The sequence below is a fragment of the Molossus molossus genome, unplaced genomic scaffold (genome assembly GCF_014108415.1).
Source record: "Molossus molossus isolate mMolMol1 unplaced genomic scaffold, mMolMol1.p scaffold_m16_p_4, whole genome shotgun sequence".
NCBI classification, from domain to species: domain Eukaryota; kingdom Metazoa; phylum Chordata; class Mammalia; order Chiroptera; family Molossidae; genus Molossus; species Molossus molossus.
In genome coordinates this window covers 92,257,192-92,274,052 of record NW_023425377.1, presented here as the reverse complement: position 1 = coordinate 92,274,052, position 16,861 = coordinate 92,257,192, and the positions used below count along the sequence as shown (strand labels likewise).

At 40.0% G+C, this 16,861-nt stretch overlaps 1 protein-coding gene across 1 annotated transcript in view; it reads left to right on the top strand.

The window, feature by feature from the left end:
• PALLD (palladin, cytoskeletal associated protein) overlaps positions 1-16,861 on the top strand; it is a 377,267-nt gene that overhangs the window by 143,961 nt on the left and 216,445 nt on the right. Inside the window, exon 2 of the mRNA XM_036241570.1 lies at positions 8,768-8,946. Coding sequence (XP_036097463.1) covers positions 8,768-8,946 — 179 coding nt within the window. The remainder of the gene's footprint in view (positions 1-8,767; positions 8,947-16,861) is intronic.

Below are 16,861 nucleotides of genomic sequence, written 5' to 3'. Positions count from 1 at the left end.
CAGAGTTGGAGACGATCAGCCAAGATTCATTGATGAAGCTTTTATAACGTCTCTAAGTCAGATTTGTTCATTGTAAAAGCCACATGTTTAAAATGCAGGGCACAGAGAATTTCCGTGATGCATAGTTGCGGTTCCAAAAAATAAAGATACCAAAAGAAACTGTCAGTCATAAAATCTGTATTTCCTTTTAAGTGGTAGAATCAGAATAGATATTAGTAGTCAACTAGTAAGCCAAGTGATGCCATATGTGATTTTTTAAAACATAAACTATTAGCATAGTACACTGGATGGTATATATTATACTTTGCCGGTGGATTAGTTAGTTCCTCTCGTTTAAGCCGTGAGTGTGTTGTCATAAAAATAAACAACATTGCCCTATCTCAGAGAACCGCAGTGTTCTGAGCTCTCCCAGATGTATATCCCAATTCCTGTACACAGTTCTGAGCCCTGCTGCTGGTGGCCAGAATCAGGAGAGAAGAAAAAAGGAAGGCCACGTCAAGAAGGAAATTTTTCTTACAGAACCCAAGAATGGAGACAATGGGTGATTTTTTTCCTGCCTTTTTTTTAAATTAAGTAATTATTTTTGTTACAGATGTCTCTCCTCTTTCCCCCATTGATACCCTCCTCCCTGCTCCCACCTCCTATCCTTATAGTATTGTTGTCTGTGTCCATTGGTTATTCATATGTACATATAAGTTCTTTGGTTTATCTCTTCCTGCCCCCCGCACCTCCCTTCCCTCTGAGGTTTGTCAATCTGTTCCCTACTTCCATGTCTCTGTATCTGTTTTGTTCATCAGGTTCCCCAAATAAGTGAGATCACGTGGTACTTGTCTTTCCCTGACTGGCTTATTTCACTTAGCATAATACTCTCCAGGTCCCTCCATGTCATCTCAAAGAGTAAGAGAGCTTTCTTTATTACAGCTGCATAGTATTCCATTGTGTAAATATACCACAGCTTTTTTATCCACTCATTTACTGATGGACACTTGGGCTGTTTCCAGATCTTAGCTATTGTAAATAGTGTTGCTATAAACACAGATGCGTATATTCTTTCTAATTGATGTTTCCGACTTCTTATGGTATATTCCTAGAAGTGGGCTCACTGGGTCAAATGGCAATTCCATTTTTAATTTATTGAGGAGACTCCATGTTGTTTTCCCGATTGGTGACTTTCAAAGGCAGCCACCTGCTCAGAAGCAGCTGGGATCCCCCTGATTTTAGTGCTCCTTCTGCCCTCTTGATCTCAGACGTCAATATAGCCACTCTCCTCCGACAGTCAGAGGTTACGTTGAACCTCCCCTTGAAATGGAGAATACAAACAATTAAATACAAGGTGGGGCAAAAGTAGATTGGTGAGTATGCAAAACTCAGAGTTTGTTTTTGCAGTATTATTATTGATTAATCATTGTATTGTTTTTCCTATGGATAACTGTAAGACTCCTTTTACCACACCCTGAATTGACCTTTTCTATGTAAAACACCGTCTTGAATTTCAGTCCTACCACATCCTCTTGGTGCCATAATAGGATCCTTGAATTTTTGCCACCATCTCATTTTTAGACCGGAATGTTTGAAAAATCCTGAGAGGAAAACAAGGCATTATGCCTTAAGTGGAAATGTATATTAAAACAATGCTGATTTTAATATCCCAGCATAGAATAATAAAACAAAATGTGCCATCTTACAGAACTTTAAATACTATAATGTTTCTCTCTGTGTGTTAGAACCCTTTGTAAATTGGAAACAAAAATTCAAGACTCATGAAGTCCATCTACATTATTCCCTATCTCATAAATTTATTTTAACCTAAGTATTTTATCCAAAGCAAACTTAACCTGTAAGTATAAAGCAGTAACCAATTTTTAAAAAGTTTTTTGAGCAGTATATACTTCTGTGTGATGGAAGAACCTAAGTTCTGTAGGTGAAGTTCATTCAGCATTTCTTCATGTCTGTAATTCAGTTTTCATCTCTGTCTACCCCCTACCAGTAGTCTCATGAAGTAAGAAACCCGGTCTAGCTGACATCTGTACCTCCAGTCAGTTCTTTGGATTGGAATTGAAGTACAATAGCCCCTGGATGGATAAATAAATGTTAAATTGCTTAAATGAATGAGTATAACTACATCTCCTAACACTTTTACTTTTTATTTCTCAATTAATGCAGGATTATGTTCATACCCTGTTTATAGCCTTGAAGTCTGACAACCAGTCTAACTCTTAATACTTTAGAATAGGGGTTTACCACACACACTAATTTTTAAGGTTTTTCTCTCAGCTCCTTGCCGTGTTGCCATTACGTAGCTGCTCAGTAGCTCCACCAGAGAGTAGAGAGGAAGAATCATTCAACTTTGTTAAAACTTGTTCATCTCCATAGTAAAAAGTCTGATGAAAAGTGAAGCAGCAAGTGAAGTGATATTTAAAGTGAGGTGACATTTTTGAAGATTATCTGGATTGAATTGTCCACATTCTTCTTTTTCATTTCTATAGATAAATGCAAGCTGCCTCTATCTAAAAATATAATGAAAACTACAAGGCTGTTGAGAAATAAAATAAGGCCATATTTACAAGGTGTGTAGCATATGATAGGCATCTGATAAATATTAATTCTCTTTCCCTTCATTTGAATTTATATCAGTCCTTAAGAACTATAATTGTTCCCAGATTTTGTGTCATCTCCTCATTCTGTGAGATTATACTTATAAATTTTAATCATTTTATAGTAGCAAAAGAGAAGTATGTTTGAAGTTGAAATGTATCAGAGGTACAGAATGGACATTTAATAAAATGGATTTTGACTTTCCAAAATGCCACCCAGTGTCCTATCCACTAAATCAATGGCTTCCAGGTATTACAAATGGAATGAAAAAAAAAAAACCAGTCCAGGTGTGTCTTCAAGTGGAATTTTACCTAAGGAGACTCACTTAGCCACATGACATGCTTCCACACGCTGCCCAACCAAACCCTCTCTTCCACTCTTACCTCATAATCTCATAATTAGTAGAAACAACTTTCAGGATATGGAGGAAAGATAAAAGGTGTTTTCTAGAAAATGACAAAGTCGGGAATGGCAAATGTGTTTCATTGCAGACTTCAACTTCACTTACTTTGTAGCCTGCTTAAACAGCCATGCTGGGGATTCTGAGACCTCCTGTCTCGCCAGGAAAAACATTCAGATCAGGTAGTGATGTCCACCACCAAGGTAGGAAAGGGGCCACTACCTGTGCAGCGCGTTTACCACACCTGTACTTGGTCCTGTTTTGTGGGCTTTACATTATAGCTTGTCACATCAGTACTGCTTTTCCTAAAGGTGCACTAGCAACACGAATTGAGGAAAAAATAGGTCAGAATTTAATCAGCAGGTCTGAGTTTGAAGTCGTCTTTCAAGAATATTAAGTATTTTGAGTCCTCTGCCAGGAAACGAACAGAATGATGACCTTTAAGAAACTTAACAAAACAAATAGGATTGTAGCACATCTCATCCTTCTACCTTTTGGTACCAAAACTTCAAAATTCTAGGATTCTCTTAGATTAGATAAGAAGGTGCTTTGTTTTTGATTTGCTACATAAACAGGGCACAAGGCTGATTTTCTCTTTGATATGTGCATTAAATAGATTTAGAGTTTCATCTCACGCTTTTTAAGTGCACTTTAGTTTGAGTAGGTGAGAGCAGATAAACTTCTTTCCAAAAACATCTAAAGGCAGACAACTCTGATAGTTATGGTTTTAGTTATTTATCTGGTCAGTCCTTTCTTTGTTTGTAAGCTTCCTCTCCTCTGATTAGTTCAATGTTTTAAAAGTAGTTTTGAGTTCATTTTTGTGCAGGGTGACAGATCTTGAGAATAGCATGCTAAGCAAAAGAAATCATATGGGCAAAGACAAGAACCATGAATTTCACTAGTATGTGGGGTATGAAACTGAAGGCAGCAAATGAACAAAGACACACAAACAGCCCAGACACAGTATGGTGGTTACCAGAGGGGAGGGGGAGGGGGAGAGGTTGTGAAGGTTAAGGGGGTCGGATATATGGTGACAGAAATTTGACTTTGGGTAGGAACGTAATGCGGTATGCAGATGATGTAGTATAGAATTGCACACTTGAAACCTACATCATTTAACCATTGTCACCTCAGTACATTGAATTAAAAATGTTTAATGTAGGTTTTAATTGCTGTTCAGGTATGATGAGGCCAGCAGATCAGGAGATAACTGCATTGAAAGATTGTTGCTCGCAGTTCCCAAGAGTAGGGAGCTTGCTACACTGATAGAGGTGGGGGTAAGGGTGGGGGCTCACACGGAGGCTTCAGAGCTGGTCCGGAGGCAGAGGGAGCAGACTGAAACATGGGCAAAAAGGAGCCTTTGTTGTGGTTTCCATGGGAAGGAATGGATGAAGCAGCGCAAGCAGATTCAGGATTGGCTAGTCTGAATGACTTCAGCAGCCTCTGGGGCACAGGGCCATCTCCCATTGCTACCTGGCTCTGGGGGGATAGGACAGGGGATTGATGGCCCTGCGTGTGACAGCCCCATAGAGGAGGGGGTGGTGATGTGGCTCTGGTTTGCTTAGTTTTCAAATGAAAGGAGTGCTTGAGGGAGAGTCATTTACTGTAGCTAAGAATCGGCCGTTCCTGGGAAGGGCCCCTTCGCTAGGTCATTACTAGCTCCAATGTACAAATAGCTCCAATCATAAATTAAACACACATTTATCTGAATGTTAGCCAGGAACCATGCTGCCCTTTTTGTTGCAAAAGGGAGTCTACCATCTAAATATTTGCAGGGATTTTTTTTTTCATCCTCCTCTTGAGTTACACCCTGTCTTACCAGAGTTGAACAACATAAAACTGGTCACTTGACAGGTACTTACATCAGTGACAACCTGACTTTCCCTGCAGTGTCAAAGCAGTATAATCAGTCATGTTAATTATTATACTTACCGCCTGATGTGGACAAATTTAGTCTTCTCTATGCGTGATTTCTATGTGTTACAATCTGAGATGCTTTTTAAATTTTATTCACCAAGTTGGAGAACAAAAGGCATGAGTGTTTAAAAGGCAAAAAACTGTCAGCCTGGAAGTGTGTAAGCACTAACCATTTCACCCTGTGCGAGGCTGAAGACACAATGACCCATTTCAGGAGACTAAACAGATGTGTTGGACTGTTGCAAAAATGCATTTGTTCCTTAATCTTTCTGCCAGTATTAAAATATATTTCAAGTATTTTATTGTGCTTACTGATTATTTTCTTCAGCGTTACACTCTCATCAGTGCTTAGGTTATAATTGATCTTAACTTATTCTTTAAAAACTACAGTTTCCATGGGATAAATATGCTAGAAAAGCATTCTACAACTACTCATGGGATGTTAGTAGATGTTAACTGCGTAAGAATATCATGGTCAAATAGGTAAGTGCTAGATTAGACCATGTTAAATTATTTTCTGCAGGACTTCTCAGGACCTTTGATAAGAAAATATGAATTGTGAGCATTAAGGACTGATATATGTTGCATCTTCCTAATCTAGTGGCATACAAATCCTTCACCATTTGTTTATTCATGGAAAGCATATTCTAAAGTAATGAGTAGCAGACAGTATTTATAAAGCATCAACTACATGCAATACACTATGGATCAATTTTTTAAAAAGTTTAAAAATGCATTTTTCTGCAATGCAGGAGTCAATTTTTTAGATGGAAAAATAAGGCATAAATGCAGTAGACCTCAGGTAATGGTGTAGAGAAACAACACAGAAGATATCCTGAAGTAATATATCATCAGTGGTCAAATGAATAATTCTACATTTGTTTTTGTTTGTTTTTTTAAGTAGAGAGGTGGGATAAACAAACAAACAGAACTCAGGTTTCCGTGCACTTATGTGCAAGGGACTGGAGGTACAAAACACATAAAATACGGTCACTGTGTTACAGAAGTGAATAACTTACGTGGATAGCCAGGTCTCTGTGAAGCAAGTTCATGTGATGCAAACATAATAGACCAGAACTTTTTAACTTGTATGTGCACATTTATTACCAGGGGCTCTGCACTGATCCAGTAGATTTGGGGTGAGGGTCAAGATTCCGCATTTCTAACAAGCTCCCAAATGATGCTGACGATGCTGGTCCAAGGATCATACTTTCAGAAGTAAGAAGTTAGGGCAGAGTGGGCCAACATTTTCTATAAAGTCCATAGGATGAATATTTGAGGATGCATGGGCCATGCCGTCTTCTGCAACTCCTCGGCTTTGTCACCGTGATGCACGATACGTAAATGAATGAGTGTGGCTGTGTTTCAAAAAAATTTATAGATCATGAAATTCAAACTTGCCATGTCACAGAATATTATTCTTTTTGAAATTTTTTCAAACAATTAAAAATATAAAAGACACGTATTAGCTCATGGGCCATACAGAAACAGGCAGTGGGCCTGCGGCTGTAAGTTTGCTGAGCTGTGAGTTAGAGGTCAAGCTATGCACTCTCGTGGGGAGTCGGCTGAGGTTTCCCTATGAAGCTCGTGTAACCAAAGCAACTGATCTTTCTCTTTTCAAAACCTTTATTACATTTTTCCATGCTTCCTTTTTCCTCTAATAGTTTGTATCTCTCTCTTTTTTTAAATTCTCATCCAAGGATATTTTTCCATCCATCTTCAGATAGAGTGGAGGGTGGGGAGTGGGAGAGAGAAAAAGAAACATCAATGTAAGAGAGAGACATTAACTGGTTGCCTCCCAAACGACCCCGACCAGGGCCAGGGATCGAACTGCAACCGAGGTTTGTGCCCTTGACCAGAATTGAACCTGTGACTCTCTGCAGACCAACACTCCAACCATTGAGCCAAACTGGCCAGGGCAGTTTTTATCTTTTTTACGAGAGATTAAAATATTGCTAATTGACAATAGAGACAAACTCCTCCACTAGTTTCCGAGTTTACCAGGCCTCCTTCCATCACCTGTAGGATGTAATGCAATGCCTTCCACACAGAAGATGCCCAGCAAGCAGGTGTTGGGTTGCATTTAATCTGCTGAGGAGCCTTTCACAGGCTGCAAGGAGGAGTAGCCCTTGGATGGGATTAGTGTAGGATGTAAGGAGAGAATTCCGAGGAGGAGGAAATAAGCGAGTAGTACATGAGGGCTGTGTCAGGAACAATAAGTCTGTGCAAATATTTGACAGAAACAGAGGATTAGTATAGGAAAACGAATGGACATGAAATCAGGGCCAAGTTATATGGAATGTCTCAATACAGATCTGGAGTTTAGGTAATGATGTCTGTGGGGAAGAGTTGGAAGTACTTTAATCTGATAAGGATATTCAAAGGATCTATAACTTACTGGAGATGAAGAGATCAATGAAAAGATTTGAGGTCACTTAAAATTTAAGCCATAGTTCTCATGGGTGAGGATGTGGACTATGACCTGGAAAGAGAACAGAAGAGAAGGAAACATGTCTCCAGGCTGGAATGTTCTCCAAGACTTCATGAAAACAAAGGAAGCCACAAAATACTCCAGAAGCAAGAAATACTGCTCTTCTTAGTTGCCTCAAAAGTAACATGCATTGCATTGTATAGGGTGCTCTATCGGTTAGGGTGTGTGTGTGTGTGTGTGTGTGTGTGTGTGTGTGAGTGTGTGTGTGTTTTGGAAAGGTATTTTAATTCCCCAAGTCATATCTGTTCTTTTGTGAGTATCCCCTATTTATTTTTAAATACCGTTTCTGGAGTAATGCTCCTGAGTATTAGCAAACAGATTTGTTTTTTTAACATTATTTTCAGAGTAAATGCAGACAGATACCTATATTACGCTATCTAAATACAGAAAGAGTGAGTCTTCAGAGCCATATTTTCGCAAAAGGGTATCAGGTCCAAAGAATTTTCCAGAAGATTAGACTCAGAGAAAATCTCCAAGTGCTAATTAAGAGCTCAACGGACAAGGCAGTCCCACAGACTTCTATCCTTTTCGTTGGAAGTGGCACATTCCTGCATATTTCTCTAAAAATAAATCACGTTTGGGCAGGGGTGGGGGCGGGGAGAAGGTTGGGGGAGCTTCATCGTTTTTGTAAAACTGCTGTTGAGAGTTTGAGGTGCTGAGGGAATAAAGGAAAGAGTGTGAGGGAGAGCCGGTGTTAAAATAGTCTGGCAGCTTGCAGCCTCCCACACCAAGGTCCTGGTTGTTTGGGAAAGGAAAATGCTGACCAGCAAGAATGAATTACAACTGCTCCATGTCTCTGGTTGTGGAAGCCAAGTGGTCTGCTAGCAAGTTTTGTAAATATCGGAAATGTGGAAGGCATTAATTCTGTTATTGCTCAGCTGATCAGAAGTCTTAGGGTCAACAAAAATATTGCTGCCTCTGATTTTTTTTAACGCGATGATTAGTTTCCCTTGATACATTGGATATTTTGAGCATAACGTTTATATGACTTTCATATTTTTCTTTAGATAAGAATAATAGATAAAACTGTAATAAATGTAAGTCATTTATTATAAAACATTTTATAAGACTTTGAATTTCTGTTCCTTTGCTTTTGTAATGGGAATGGTCTTTCCAAGTTGGACGATGTCACTCTTGTCCAGGTTGATAAAATGGACAAGATGCTTTGCAAACAAAACCTGTGGGAATTGTCTAGTCATTAATTTCATGGTCTAACATTTTTGGTCAGTGATATTGACACAGATCTTTTCTGATCAAATAAGCATCTGATGATTACAGAGCATCCAGTCTTTCACTTTTGCTTTATTATTTTAAGCGTCACCATTTCCTTTCTTTCTCTCCTTTGACCTCCATTTGGCCTGCAGATGGTTCTGTGAGGGGAAGGAGCTACGCAACACTCCCGATATTCAGATCCACTGTGAGGGTGGGGACCTCCACACCCTGGTCATAGCAGAAGCCTTTGAGGACGACACAGGTCGCTATACCTGCCTGGCTACGAACTGCAGCGGCTCCGAAACAACGTCCGCCGAGGTGTTCATTGAAGGTAAGGGGAGATGAGTGGTCCAGGCATGTGAATGCTCTAACAGCTTCAGTAGGCTTTTGTTGTGAAGATGCTTTTCCAATACAAACAGCACATTGGTGTTCAAAACTTACTTCTCCTGAAAACCTTGTAAATACATCCAACAGTTCTGACACTTAGGCATGCTTCAACCCGTGTCTGATGTCAACATTTGTTTCTTTTCATTTGAAACATTTCAGCTACAGTAACTTAAATTTATTTAAAATGTAATGGACCCAATTTATTTTTGGTTTCTCCAGTGAAAAAAAAGAATGGAAATCTATTGAAATACTGTATCTATCAACCATAGTTAAACTCTAAATTATTCAGGAAATCATGAAAATAAGTGAATTTTTTTTTTTATCCTCACCCGAGGACATTTTTCCATTTTTTTGTTCAGACAGAGTGGGAGGGAGTGGAAGAGAGAGAGAAAGAGAGAAACATCGACCTGAAAGGGACACATCGAGTGGCTGCCACCCACATGACCAACCAGGGCCGGGGACAAACCACAACGGAGGTACATGCCCTTAGCGGGAACCAAACCCGGGTCTCTCTGGACCGCAGGCCAATGTTCTAACCACTGAGCCAAACCGGCCAGGGCATAAGTGAATATTTTTAAGTATTCTCGTTTTGATTAAATTCTAGAATATTTCCTCTTTTAAGACCCTGTTATTCCTGCTAAGGATTAAAGAGGGGTAGGCAGAGAGTAGTGTATTTCTGTTTCTATCAGTTCTTCTTTGACAAGACTCAGCTTGTGGAGAATTAGAAAACTTGATATCAAAGTATATTGTTTTACATTATTGTTGCATTTTGATCGATGCCAATAATTTAAGTTGGAAATGTTTTAAGCACTGCAGTTTTATATTGTCCCTATATCCATATATCAATATGCACCTTATTAATTGGTTGCTTTTCAAAATAGTAGTTAAAATATAGAAAGAAAATTAAAATTCCTGCGGTCTCCACTACCTTATTCTTTATCTTTTTACTACTTTTAACTGTTTAATACCGCCATATTTCTCCATTATTTAAAGGAGAAGGCAGCAGGATGTGAGCCATCATTTTTAGCTCCTTCAAGATCTGGCCGTGTAATTTTAGAAGTAACTGTTACCCCTCACTAAAAGTGTTTCTTTTCTTCTGATAAAAGGTTTCTTTGCATCATCTTTGAAAGCAGACACCTGTGAGCTCCTTGAGGGACCTTGTCCTGTCAATAAAAGCAAACGTTCTGTGTATAGCAGCAACTAATACTTACATGAGACTTATAAATGCACACACAATATATATACCTAACCCCTTAAACTTCACTCTAAGCCTATGGGGTATTACTGGTATTCCCTTCTTACAAATGAGTAAACTGAGACCCAGAGAGTTAGAGGGGCTCATTCAAAGTTACACAAAGATTTAAACCCACGCAGTCTCTCCCCAGGGCCCATATTCTTAACCACTGTGCCATACACATATCAAAGTGCTTAAGTAATAGAGAAAGAATGACAAAAGTTTTTAACATTTCATAAGTTAGCGGTAAGTATTAGTCATGGCAGGCTGTGGAGCAAACTTCTTGAAGTATTTTAGAATATAATAAAGAATACTGAAACTTCCATTAAAAACCTGTTTGTTAATGATGATCAGATGTGTCTCCCAAATCCAAGTTCAGATAGAGCACCTTAAACTTAGGTGCTCTATTTGCTTTCAGTGCTGCTAGAAATGGGGTGAACGTTAGTGTGTATTGCTCCTTTGCTACAGATGACAAATGAAGCCACATTCGTTTAGGTCATGGCCTATCAACTCAATTCAGCTGGCATTTTTTAAGGCCCTACTATGTGCAAGACAGTGTAGGTACAAATATGACTAAGACACAGTTCCTGATATCGAACAGCAGAGATGGACACATTAAAATTTTAAAAACAACAATATAAAATGATGTGTTATTATAATAAGTGATATACTAAAAATATATAAAGTGCTATATGGTTACAAATGAACTTAAAAGATTAACTGCAATATAACTGCAATATATCTAGATAGATAGATAGATAGATAGATAGATAGATAGATAGATAGATGATATACTTACTTTTCATACGAAAAAAGGAAAATGTCTCTACCTCGGAAACCAGTTTCAGTATCTAATGCTGGTAGACCCAAAACATTCACAACATGGTTTTTAACGTTATTTAATTAAATGTAGTTCTTCCGCACAGAAGCTTCTGAACCACCAGCCCTCTTCTGCCTTTGAAATCTTCAGGATGAACAGCCCAGCGTGGGCAAAATGCACCTGGAGGGCTGTGCCCTGTATATCTCATGCCCTGGACTTTGACAAAGACAGTGGGTTTTTCCCGATGCACAGTTTTCCACATGAGAACAGCAGACTGACTCAGCCAACCCGCCACTGTATCTGTGCCTTCAGACAGGCTGTGTGTGAAGAGGAGGATGAATGAGGAAGCTGGACAGAGTTAGAATAAAAAGCCATTATGATTGAGTGTCCAATGCCTAATACAAAAAACTAGCTCACAGGTCTTGTGAAATATGAATAATAATTTTTTTAAAAAAGAGAGAGCCTGTGAGATTTCAGTATATTTTTATACCTGAAAACAAGAACTTTAGATACATTCTTAGGCTATTATGACTGAAAGTGAGTCATTTTTGTATATTACCCAACGTGAAATGAGACTCAGCCATACCGCTGTTGACTGGTTTGCTGCAGCATGTTGTTAATCCTCAGCCTGTAGTCACTGCGGGCCTGTCAGAGAGGAGCAAGTTTCCTGAAGAATTTGAAACATCCAAACAAAGCCTTCCCTAACAGTCCAACAGCCTACTAGTTGGAAACTGTCTGTTTCAGTCTCGCGCATCAAGGTTTAGATACAAAAGACATTACAGCTTCAGAACAGTAGCTAACGTTTATTTTGTGTTAACTAGGAACCAAGCCCTTCCTTTTTATATAAATGATCTAATCTAATCTTTACAAAAGTTATCCCCATTTTATGGTTGAGGAAATCAAAGCTTATAGAAGCCAAGTAGTGCCCAAGATATCTCTCTCTCACACACACACACACACACACACACACACACACACACACTTGAACACACCACACATGTGGGGTTCAAGAATTCAGAACCGCCCTGGCCAGTTTGGCTCAGCGGTTAGAGTGTCGGCCTGCGGTCCGGAGAGACCCGGGTTCGGTTCCCGCTAAGGGCACGTACTTCGGTTGCAGTTTGTCCCCGGCCCTGGTTGGTCGTGTGGGTAGCAGCCACTTGATGTGTCCCTTCACGTCGATGTTTCTCTCTCTCTCTCCCTTCCTCTCTCTCCCTCCCACTCTATCTGTACAAAAAATGGAAAAATATCCTCGGGTGAGGATAAAAAAAGAAAAAAAAAGAATTCAGAACCTGCTCTGGCTGGTTTGGTCAGCAGTTAGAGCAGCTGCCCCCGTTGGGAGTGTGCAGGAGGCAACCAGTCCATGTGTCTCTCTCACATCGATGTTTCTCCCTCAATCCCTTACCTCCTTCCCTTCCGCTCTATCTAAATTAATGGAAAAATATCCTCAGGTGAGGATTAACAAAAAATTTTTTGAAGAATTCAAAACCGGGCTGTCTGACTCCTGAATCAGCCTTAACCACTGCAGAATAAAATGCCGATGAACTCATTACTGAGCAGCTGCCACCTCACACTAGTCACAGGGCTTGGGACCTGAGCAAAGCATGTTTTCAGGGCACGCTGAGCACTGTCTAGAGCAATGGTTCTCGACCTTCCTCATGCCACAACCTTTTAATACAGCTCCTCATGTTGTGGGGATCCCCAACCATAAAATTATTTTCGTTGCTACTTCATAACTGTAATTTTGCTACTGTTATGAATCGCCATCGGAAATATGTGTTTTCCGATGGTCTTAGGCGACCCCTGTGAAAGGGTTGTTCGACCTCCAAAGGGGTGGCGACCCCCAGGTTGAGAACCGCTGGTCTAGGCTGTTGCCTGAGGAATTACTGTGAGGCAGGCCGTGATGCAGAAACCGCAGGCAGACCGGCGAATAGGAGAGGCCTGTGTTCCCACCTCACTGACACTCCAGAATAGAAGTGAGAATAATGCAGTAAACTCATAAAGAATCTGAAGAGATGACATTTGATCTAAGACCAGAACCCCGAGAAGAAACCAGTAGGAAGACAGAGGGCTCCACACAGAGGGCACGGGACCTGGGGAGGGGGGAGACCAGATGTGTGCAAGGGGGGAGACCAGATGTGTGCAAGGGGGGAGACCAGATGTGTGCAAGGAGCAGAAGAAGGTCCAGGGCAGCTGGAGCATGAGCGAGAAGAGGCAGCTGGGAGGGTTGGGCAGTGGCCAATCCATGTGGGACACGAGGCCTTCTGGTCACTGTTAGCAGTATGGGCCTTATTCTGAACAACATCACAAATCATGGAGGGTTTAAACTGAAAAGTCATGTTAGCTGATTTATACAGGGTGGGACAAAAGTAGGTGTACAGTTGTGGGAGCATGAGACAGTTTATTCTTGTATCATTTATTAATTATTGTAATTTTTGCCATACAAACAACTGTAAACCTACTTTTGCCCCACCCTGTATTTTTAAACTATCGCTTTGGCTTATAATGGGAGACCAGTTAGAAGCCTCTGACAGCAGCACCAAGGAGAAATGATGCTGCCTGGGGAGGAGATGGTGTAAAGGAAGTTGGGGATGTCAGATTTGAGTTACGAAATCGGAGGCAGACTCCGGAAGCCATGCGGTGGGCTGGGTGAGGGGATGCAAGGCAGTGGGTACCTCCAGGGATTTCAGCTTCACCATCTGTGCGGACCATGTCGCCCATCTCTGAACTGGGGCAAATGGGAGGAGTGGGGCTGGGGCAGAGGGGAGGAAGTGTTCTGCTTTGAACATGCTAAGTTTGAAACTCCTATTTAGGTCGCCAAGCGGATATGCTCCGTCAGGAATTAAACTTACGAGTCTAGTTTAGCGCACAGGGTGAGTAAAACATTTGGGAGCATCAGGATGTGAATGGTGACTCTAGTTATCGGACTGGACAGGTTATTGGACAGACCGATCAGGAGCTAGGGGAGAGAAAGGGAACCAGGTCTGAACCTGGAGAGCCCTTCCTACCTGTGGAAGTTCTGAGAGGGGAAGATGCTGGGGAAGGAGAGTAAGCAGGAAGAGCCCGGGGGTGGGGGAGAAACCAGGCAGAGTGTGGGGAGGTGTGAGATGGTATTTTAGGAAGGAGAGTGTTGCCAGCTTTGTCCACTCCTGCTGAAGGTCCAGTCAGTTGAGGACAAAAGGAAACCGTTGGGTTTAGCAACTGTGTGTTTAACAAGCAGGATTTAGGCAACCTGGAGAGGACCAAGGATTGGTTCAATGAGTTGCAAAAAGTTAGCAAAATATGGAAGGAGAAGATTATAATAGGTAATAGATTGTGCCCAGCTGGTGTGGCTCAGTGGTTGAGCATCAACCCATGCATCAAGAGGTCGCTGGTATGATTCCTGGTCAGGGCACATGACCAAATTGTGGGCCTGATCCCCAGTGTGGGGGCAGGCAGGAGGAGGCCAGTTGATGTATCTCTCATCGATGTTTCTCTCTCTCCCTCTCACTTTCCCTCTCTCTCTAAAAATCATTTTAAAAAACAATATTTAATAAATTGTATTGGGGACATTTTGTCCAAACACCAACAGACATATGGGCCTTTATTTGCAAAAAAGTATGTGGTCAAAAGATTTTTAAAATAGAGATATAATTGACAAATAATAATAGTTTCAGGTTTGCAGTCTAATGATTTGTTATATGTGTATATTGCAAAGTGATCACCACAGTAAGTCTAGTTAACATTCATTATCATACTTAGTTCTAAATGTTTCTTCTTGTGTTGAGAGCTTTTGAGATCTACTCTACTAGCAACTTTCAAATACATAGTGTACAGCATTATTAACTATAGTTGTCATGCTCTACATTACATATCCAAAACTTACTTATAACTGGAAGTTTGTACATTCTGACCCCTTTTAACCATTTCCCTACCTCTCTAAACCCCCACCTCTGGCAACCACCAATCTGTTCTCTCTATGAGTTTGGGTTTGGGTTTGTGTTTTTGTTTTTTTTTAGGATTCCACATATAAGTGACATCCTATGGTGTTTACATTTCTCTGTCTTATTTCACTTAGCATAATGCTCTCCAGTTTTATCCATTTGGTGGCAAATTTCAGAATTTTCTTCTTTTTATGGCTGAATAAGACTCCTCTGTGTGTGTGTGTGTGTGTGTGTGTGTGTGTGCGCGCGCGCGTTTGTGTGTTTTCTTATCCATCCATCCATCCATCGATAAACACTTAGGTTGTTTCCCTATCTTGGCTATTGTAAATAAGGCTGCAATGAACATAGAGATGCAGATATCTTTTTGAGTTAGTGTTTTTGTTTCCTTTGGATAAATACCCAGATGTGGAATTGTTGGATAAGAAAGAATTTTTTTTTTTTTTTTTTTTTGCAGTTGGTTTGTTTGTTTTCATACCAGAATTAATAGAGTATGTTTATAGGCTAATAAAAAGAATTCCACAGAAAGAAAACATGAATCTTGCAAAATGGAGGGAGAATAAGATAGAGAACAAAGTCTTTGCAAAGGAGAAAGGGAACAGAACCTGGCCCACACGGGTGCAAGATGATGAGGGAGGTACCCTCCGAGTCTGCCAGAGAGGAGGGCAGGGCATTGAAAAGATAGGGAGGGGGCAGGAATACACAAGCTTGATGCATGTTGGCAGATTGTGTTTGATATTTACTTATAAATTCACTTCGAATAATCAAATAAAACGTGCCCCTTTTACGTGACATTTTGACTCATGCTAACATGTTATAATAGCTGTTTCTGTTGATCCCAGTGAGAAAAAGCCTCTCTGAATATCAGGTTTCTCCTGCTGGCTTTTGACAATGTTAAGAGGAGCTGAAGGAGTCTAAGCCCAGTTTTGGTCGTTTTTTCACAATATTTTCTCCACAGCTTAGTTCCAGCACTTGAACTGTCATTCAGCGGCTCTGAACTCAGTTTCTCCATCTGTGCGTGGACACAATTAGATTGTTGTGAGGACTGAATGAGTTAATTGCCTAGAGCCATGCCTGGCACATAGCGGGAGCTATCATTACTAATACCAAACAAACAGAAGTACATTTTTATTTTTAAATACCTAAAACATAGAAAGAAAATATAAAAATCATGTGTAGTTCCACTATCCAGTGTTCTATGTGTGTGCCTTTTACTCTGTATACTCTTTTGTGCCTTGTTTTTAAAATTTAGCCTATTTTTGTTAAAAAAAATTATTGAGGAACTAAGTGGCTAAGTAACTTGCATGAGGTCATGTGGCTGGAGAGCAGTGGCCACAGAATTTGCACTAATGTGATCTGAATGATTATTGCTGTGCTTGTAATTATAGCACCTGAAAAAGAAGGGGGGCAAAAAGTGAGTAGTGGGGACGGAGTATATTTAGTCCTTAAATTTTGAAACCAAAGCACAAAAGGGTGAACTTCATGACAAGATTTACTAAAGTCACTCAGGGTTGAAATATGCACACATACACGTGTATATATATATAACTTTTTAATGGTTGATATCTGCTTTTATGAAGACTTCTTATTTCCTGAAGTTGAAGCTGTATGATTTACATCTAATTTGCTTTTCCTCAGAAATGACAGCTTTTAAAAAAATCATAGATGATATCAGATTGACAAAAATAAAGATTATTAAAACAGTGATTTCATGAGTATCAGGAAATGAGCATTTTGATATATTGCTATTTTATACACCTTTCTGGTGAGACATTTAAAAATGTTCTCATATTCATTAATAGTAGAAAATAAAATTATGGTAAATCCACACAAATGAGTTTGAAGCAGCCACTAGAAAATTATAAAAGTACATATTTATTTATTGACA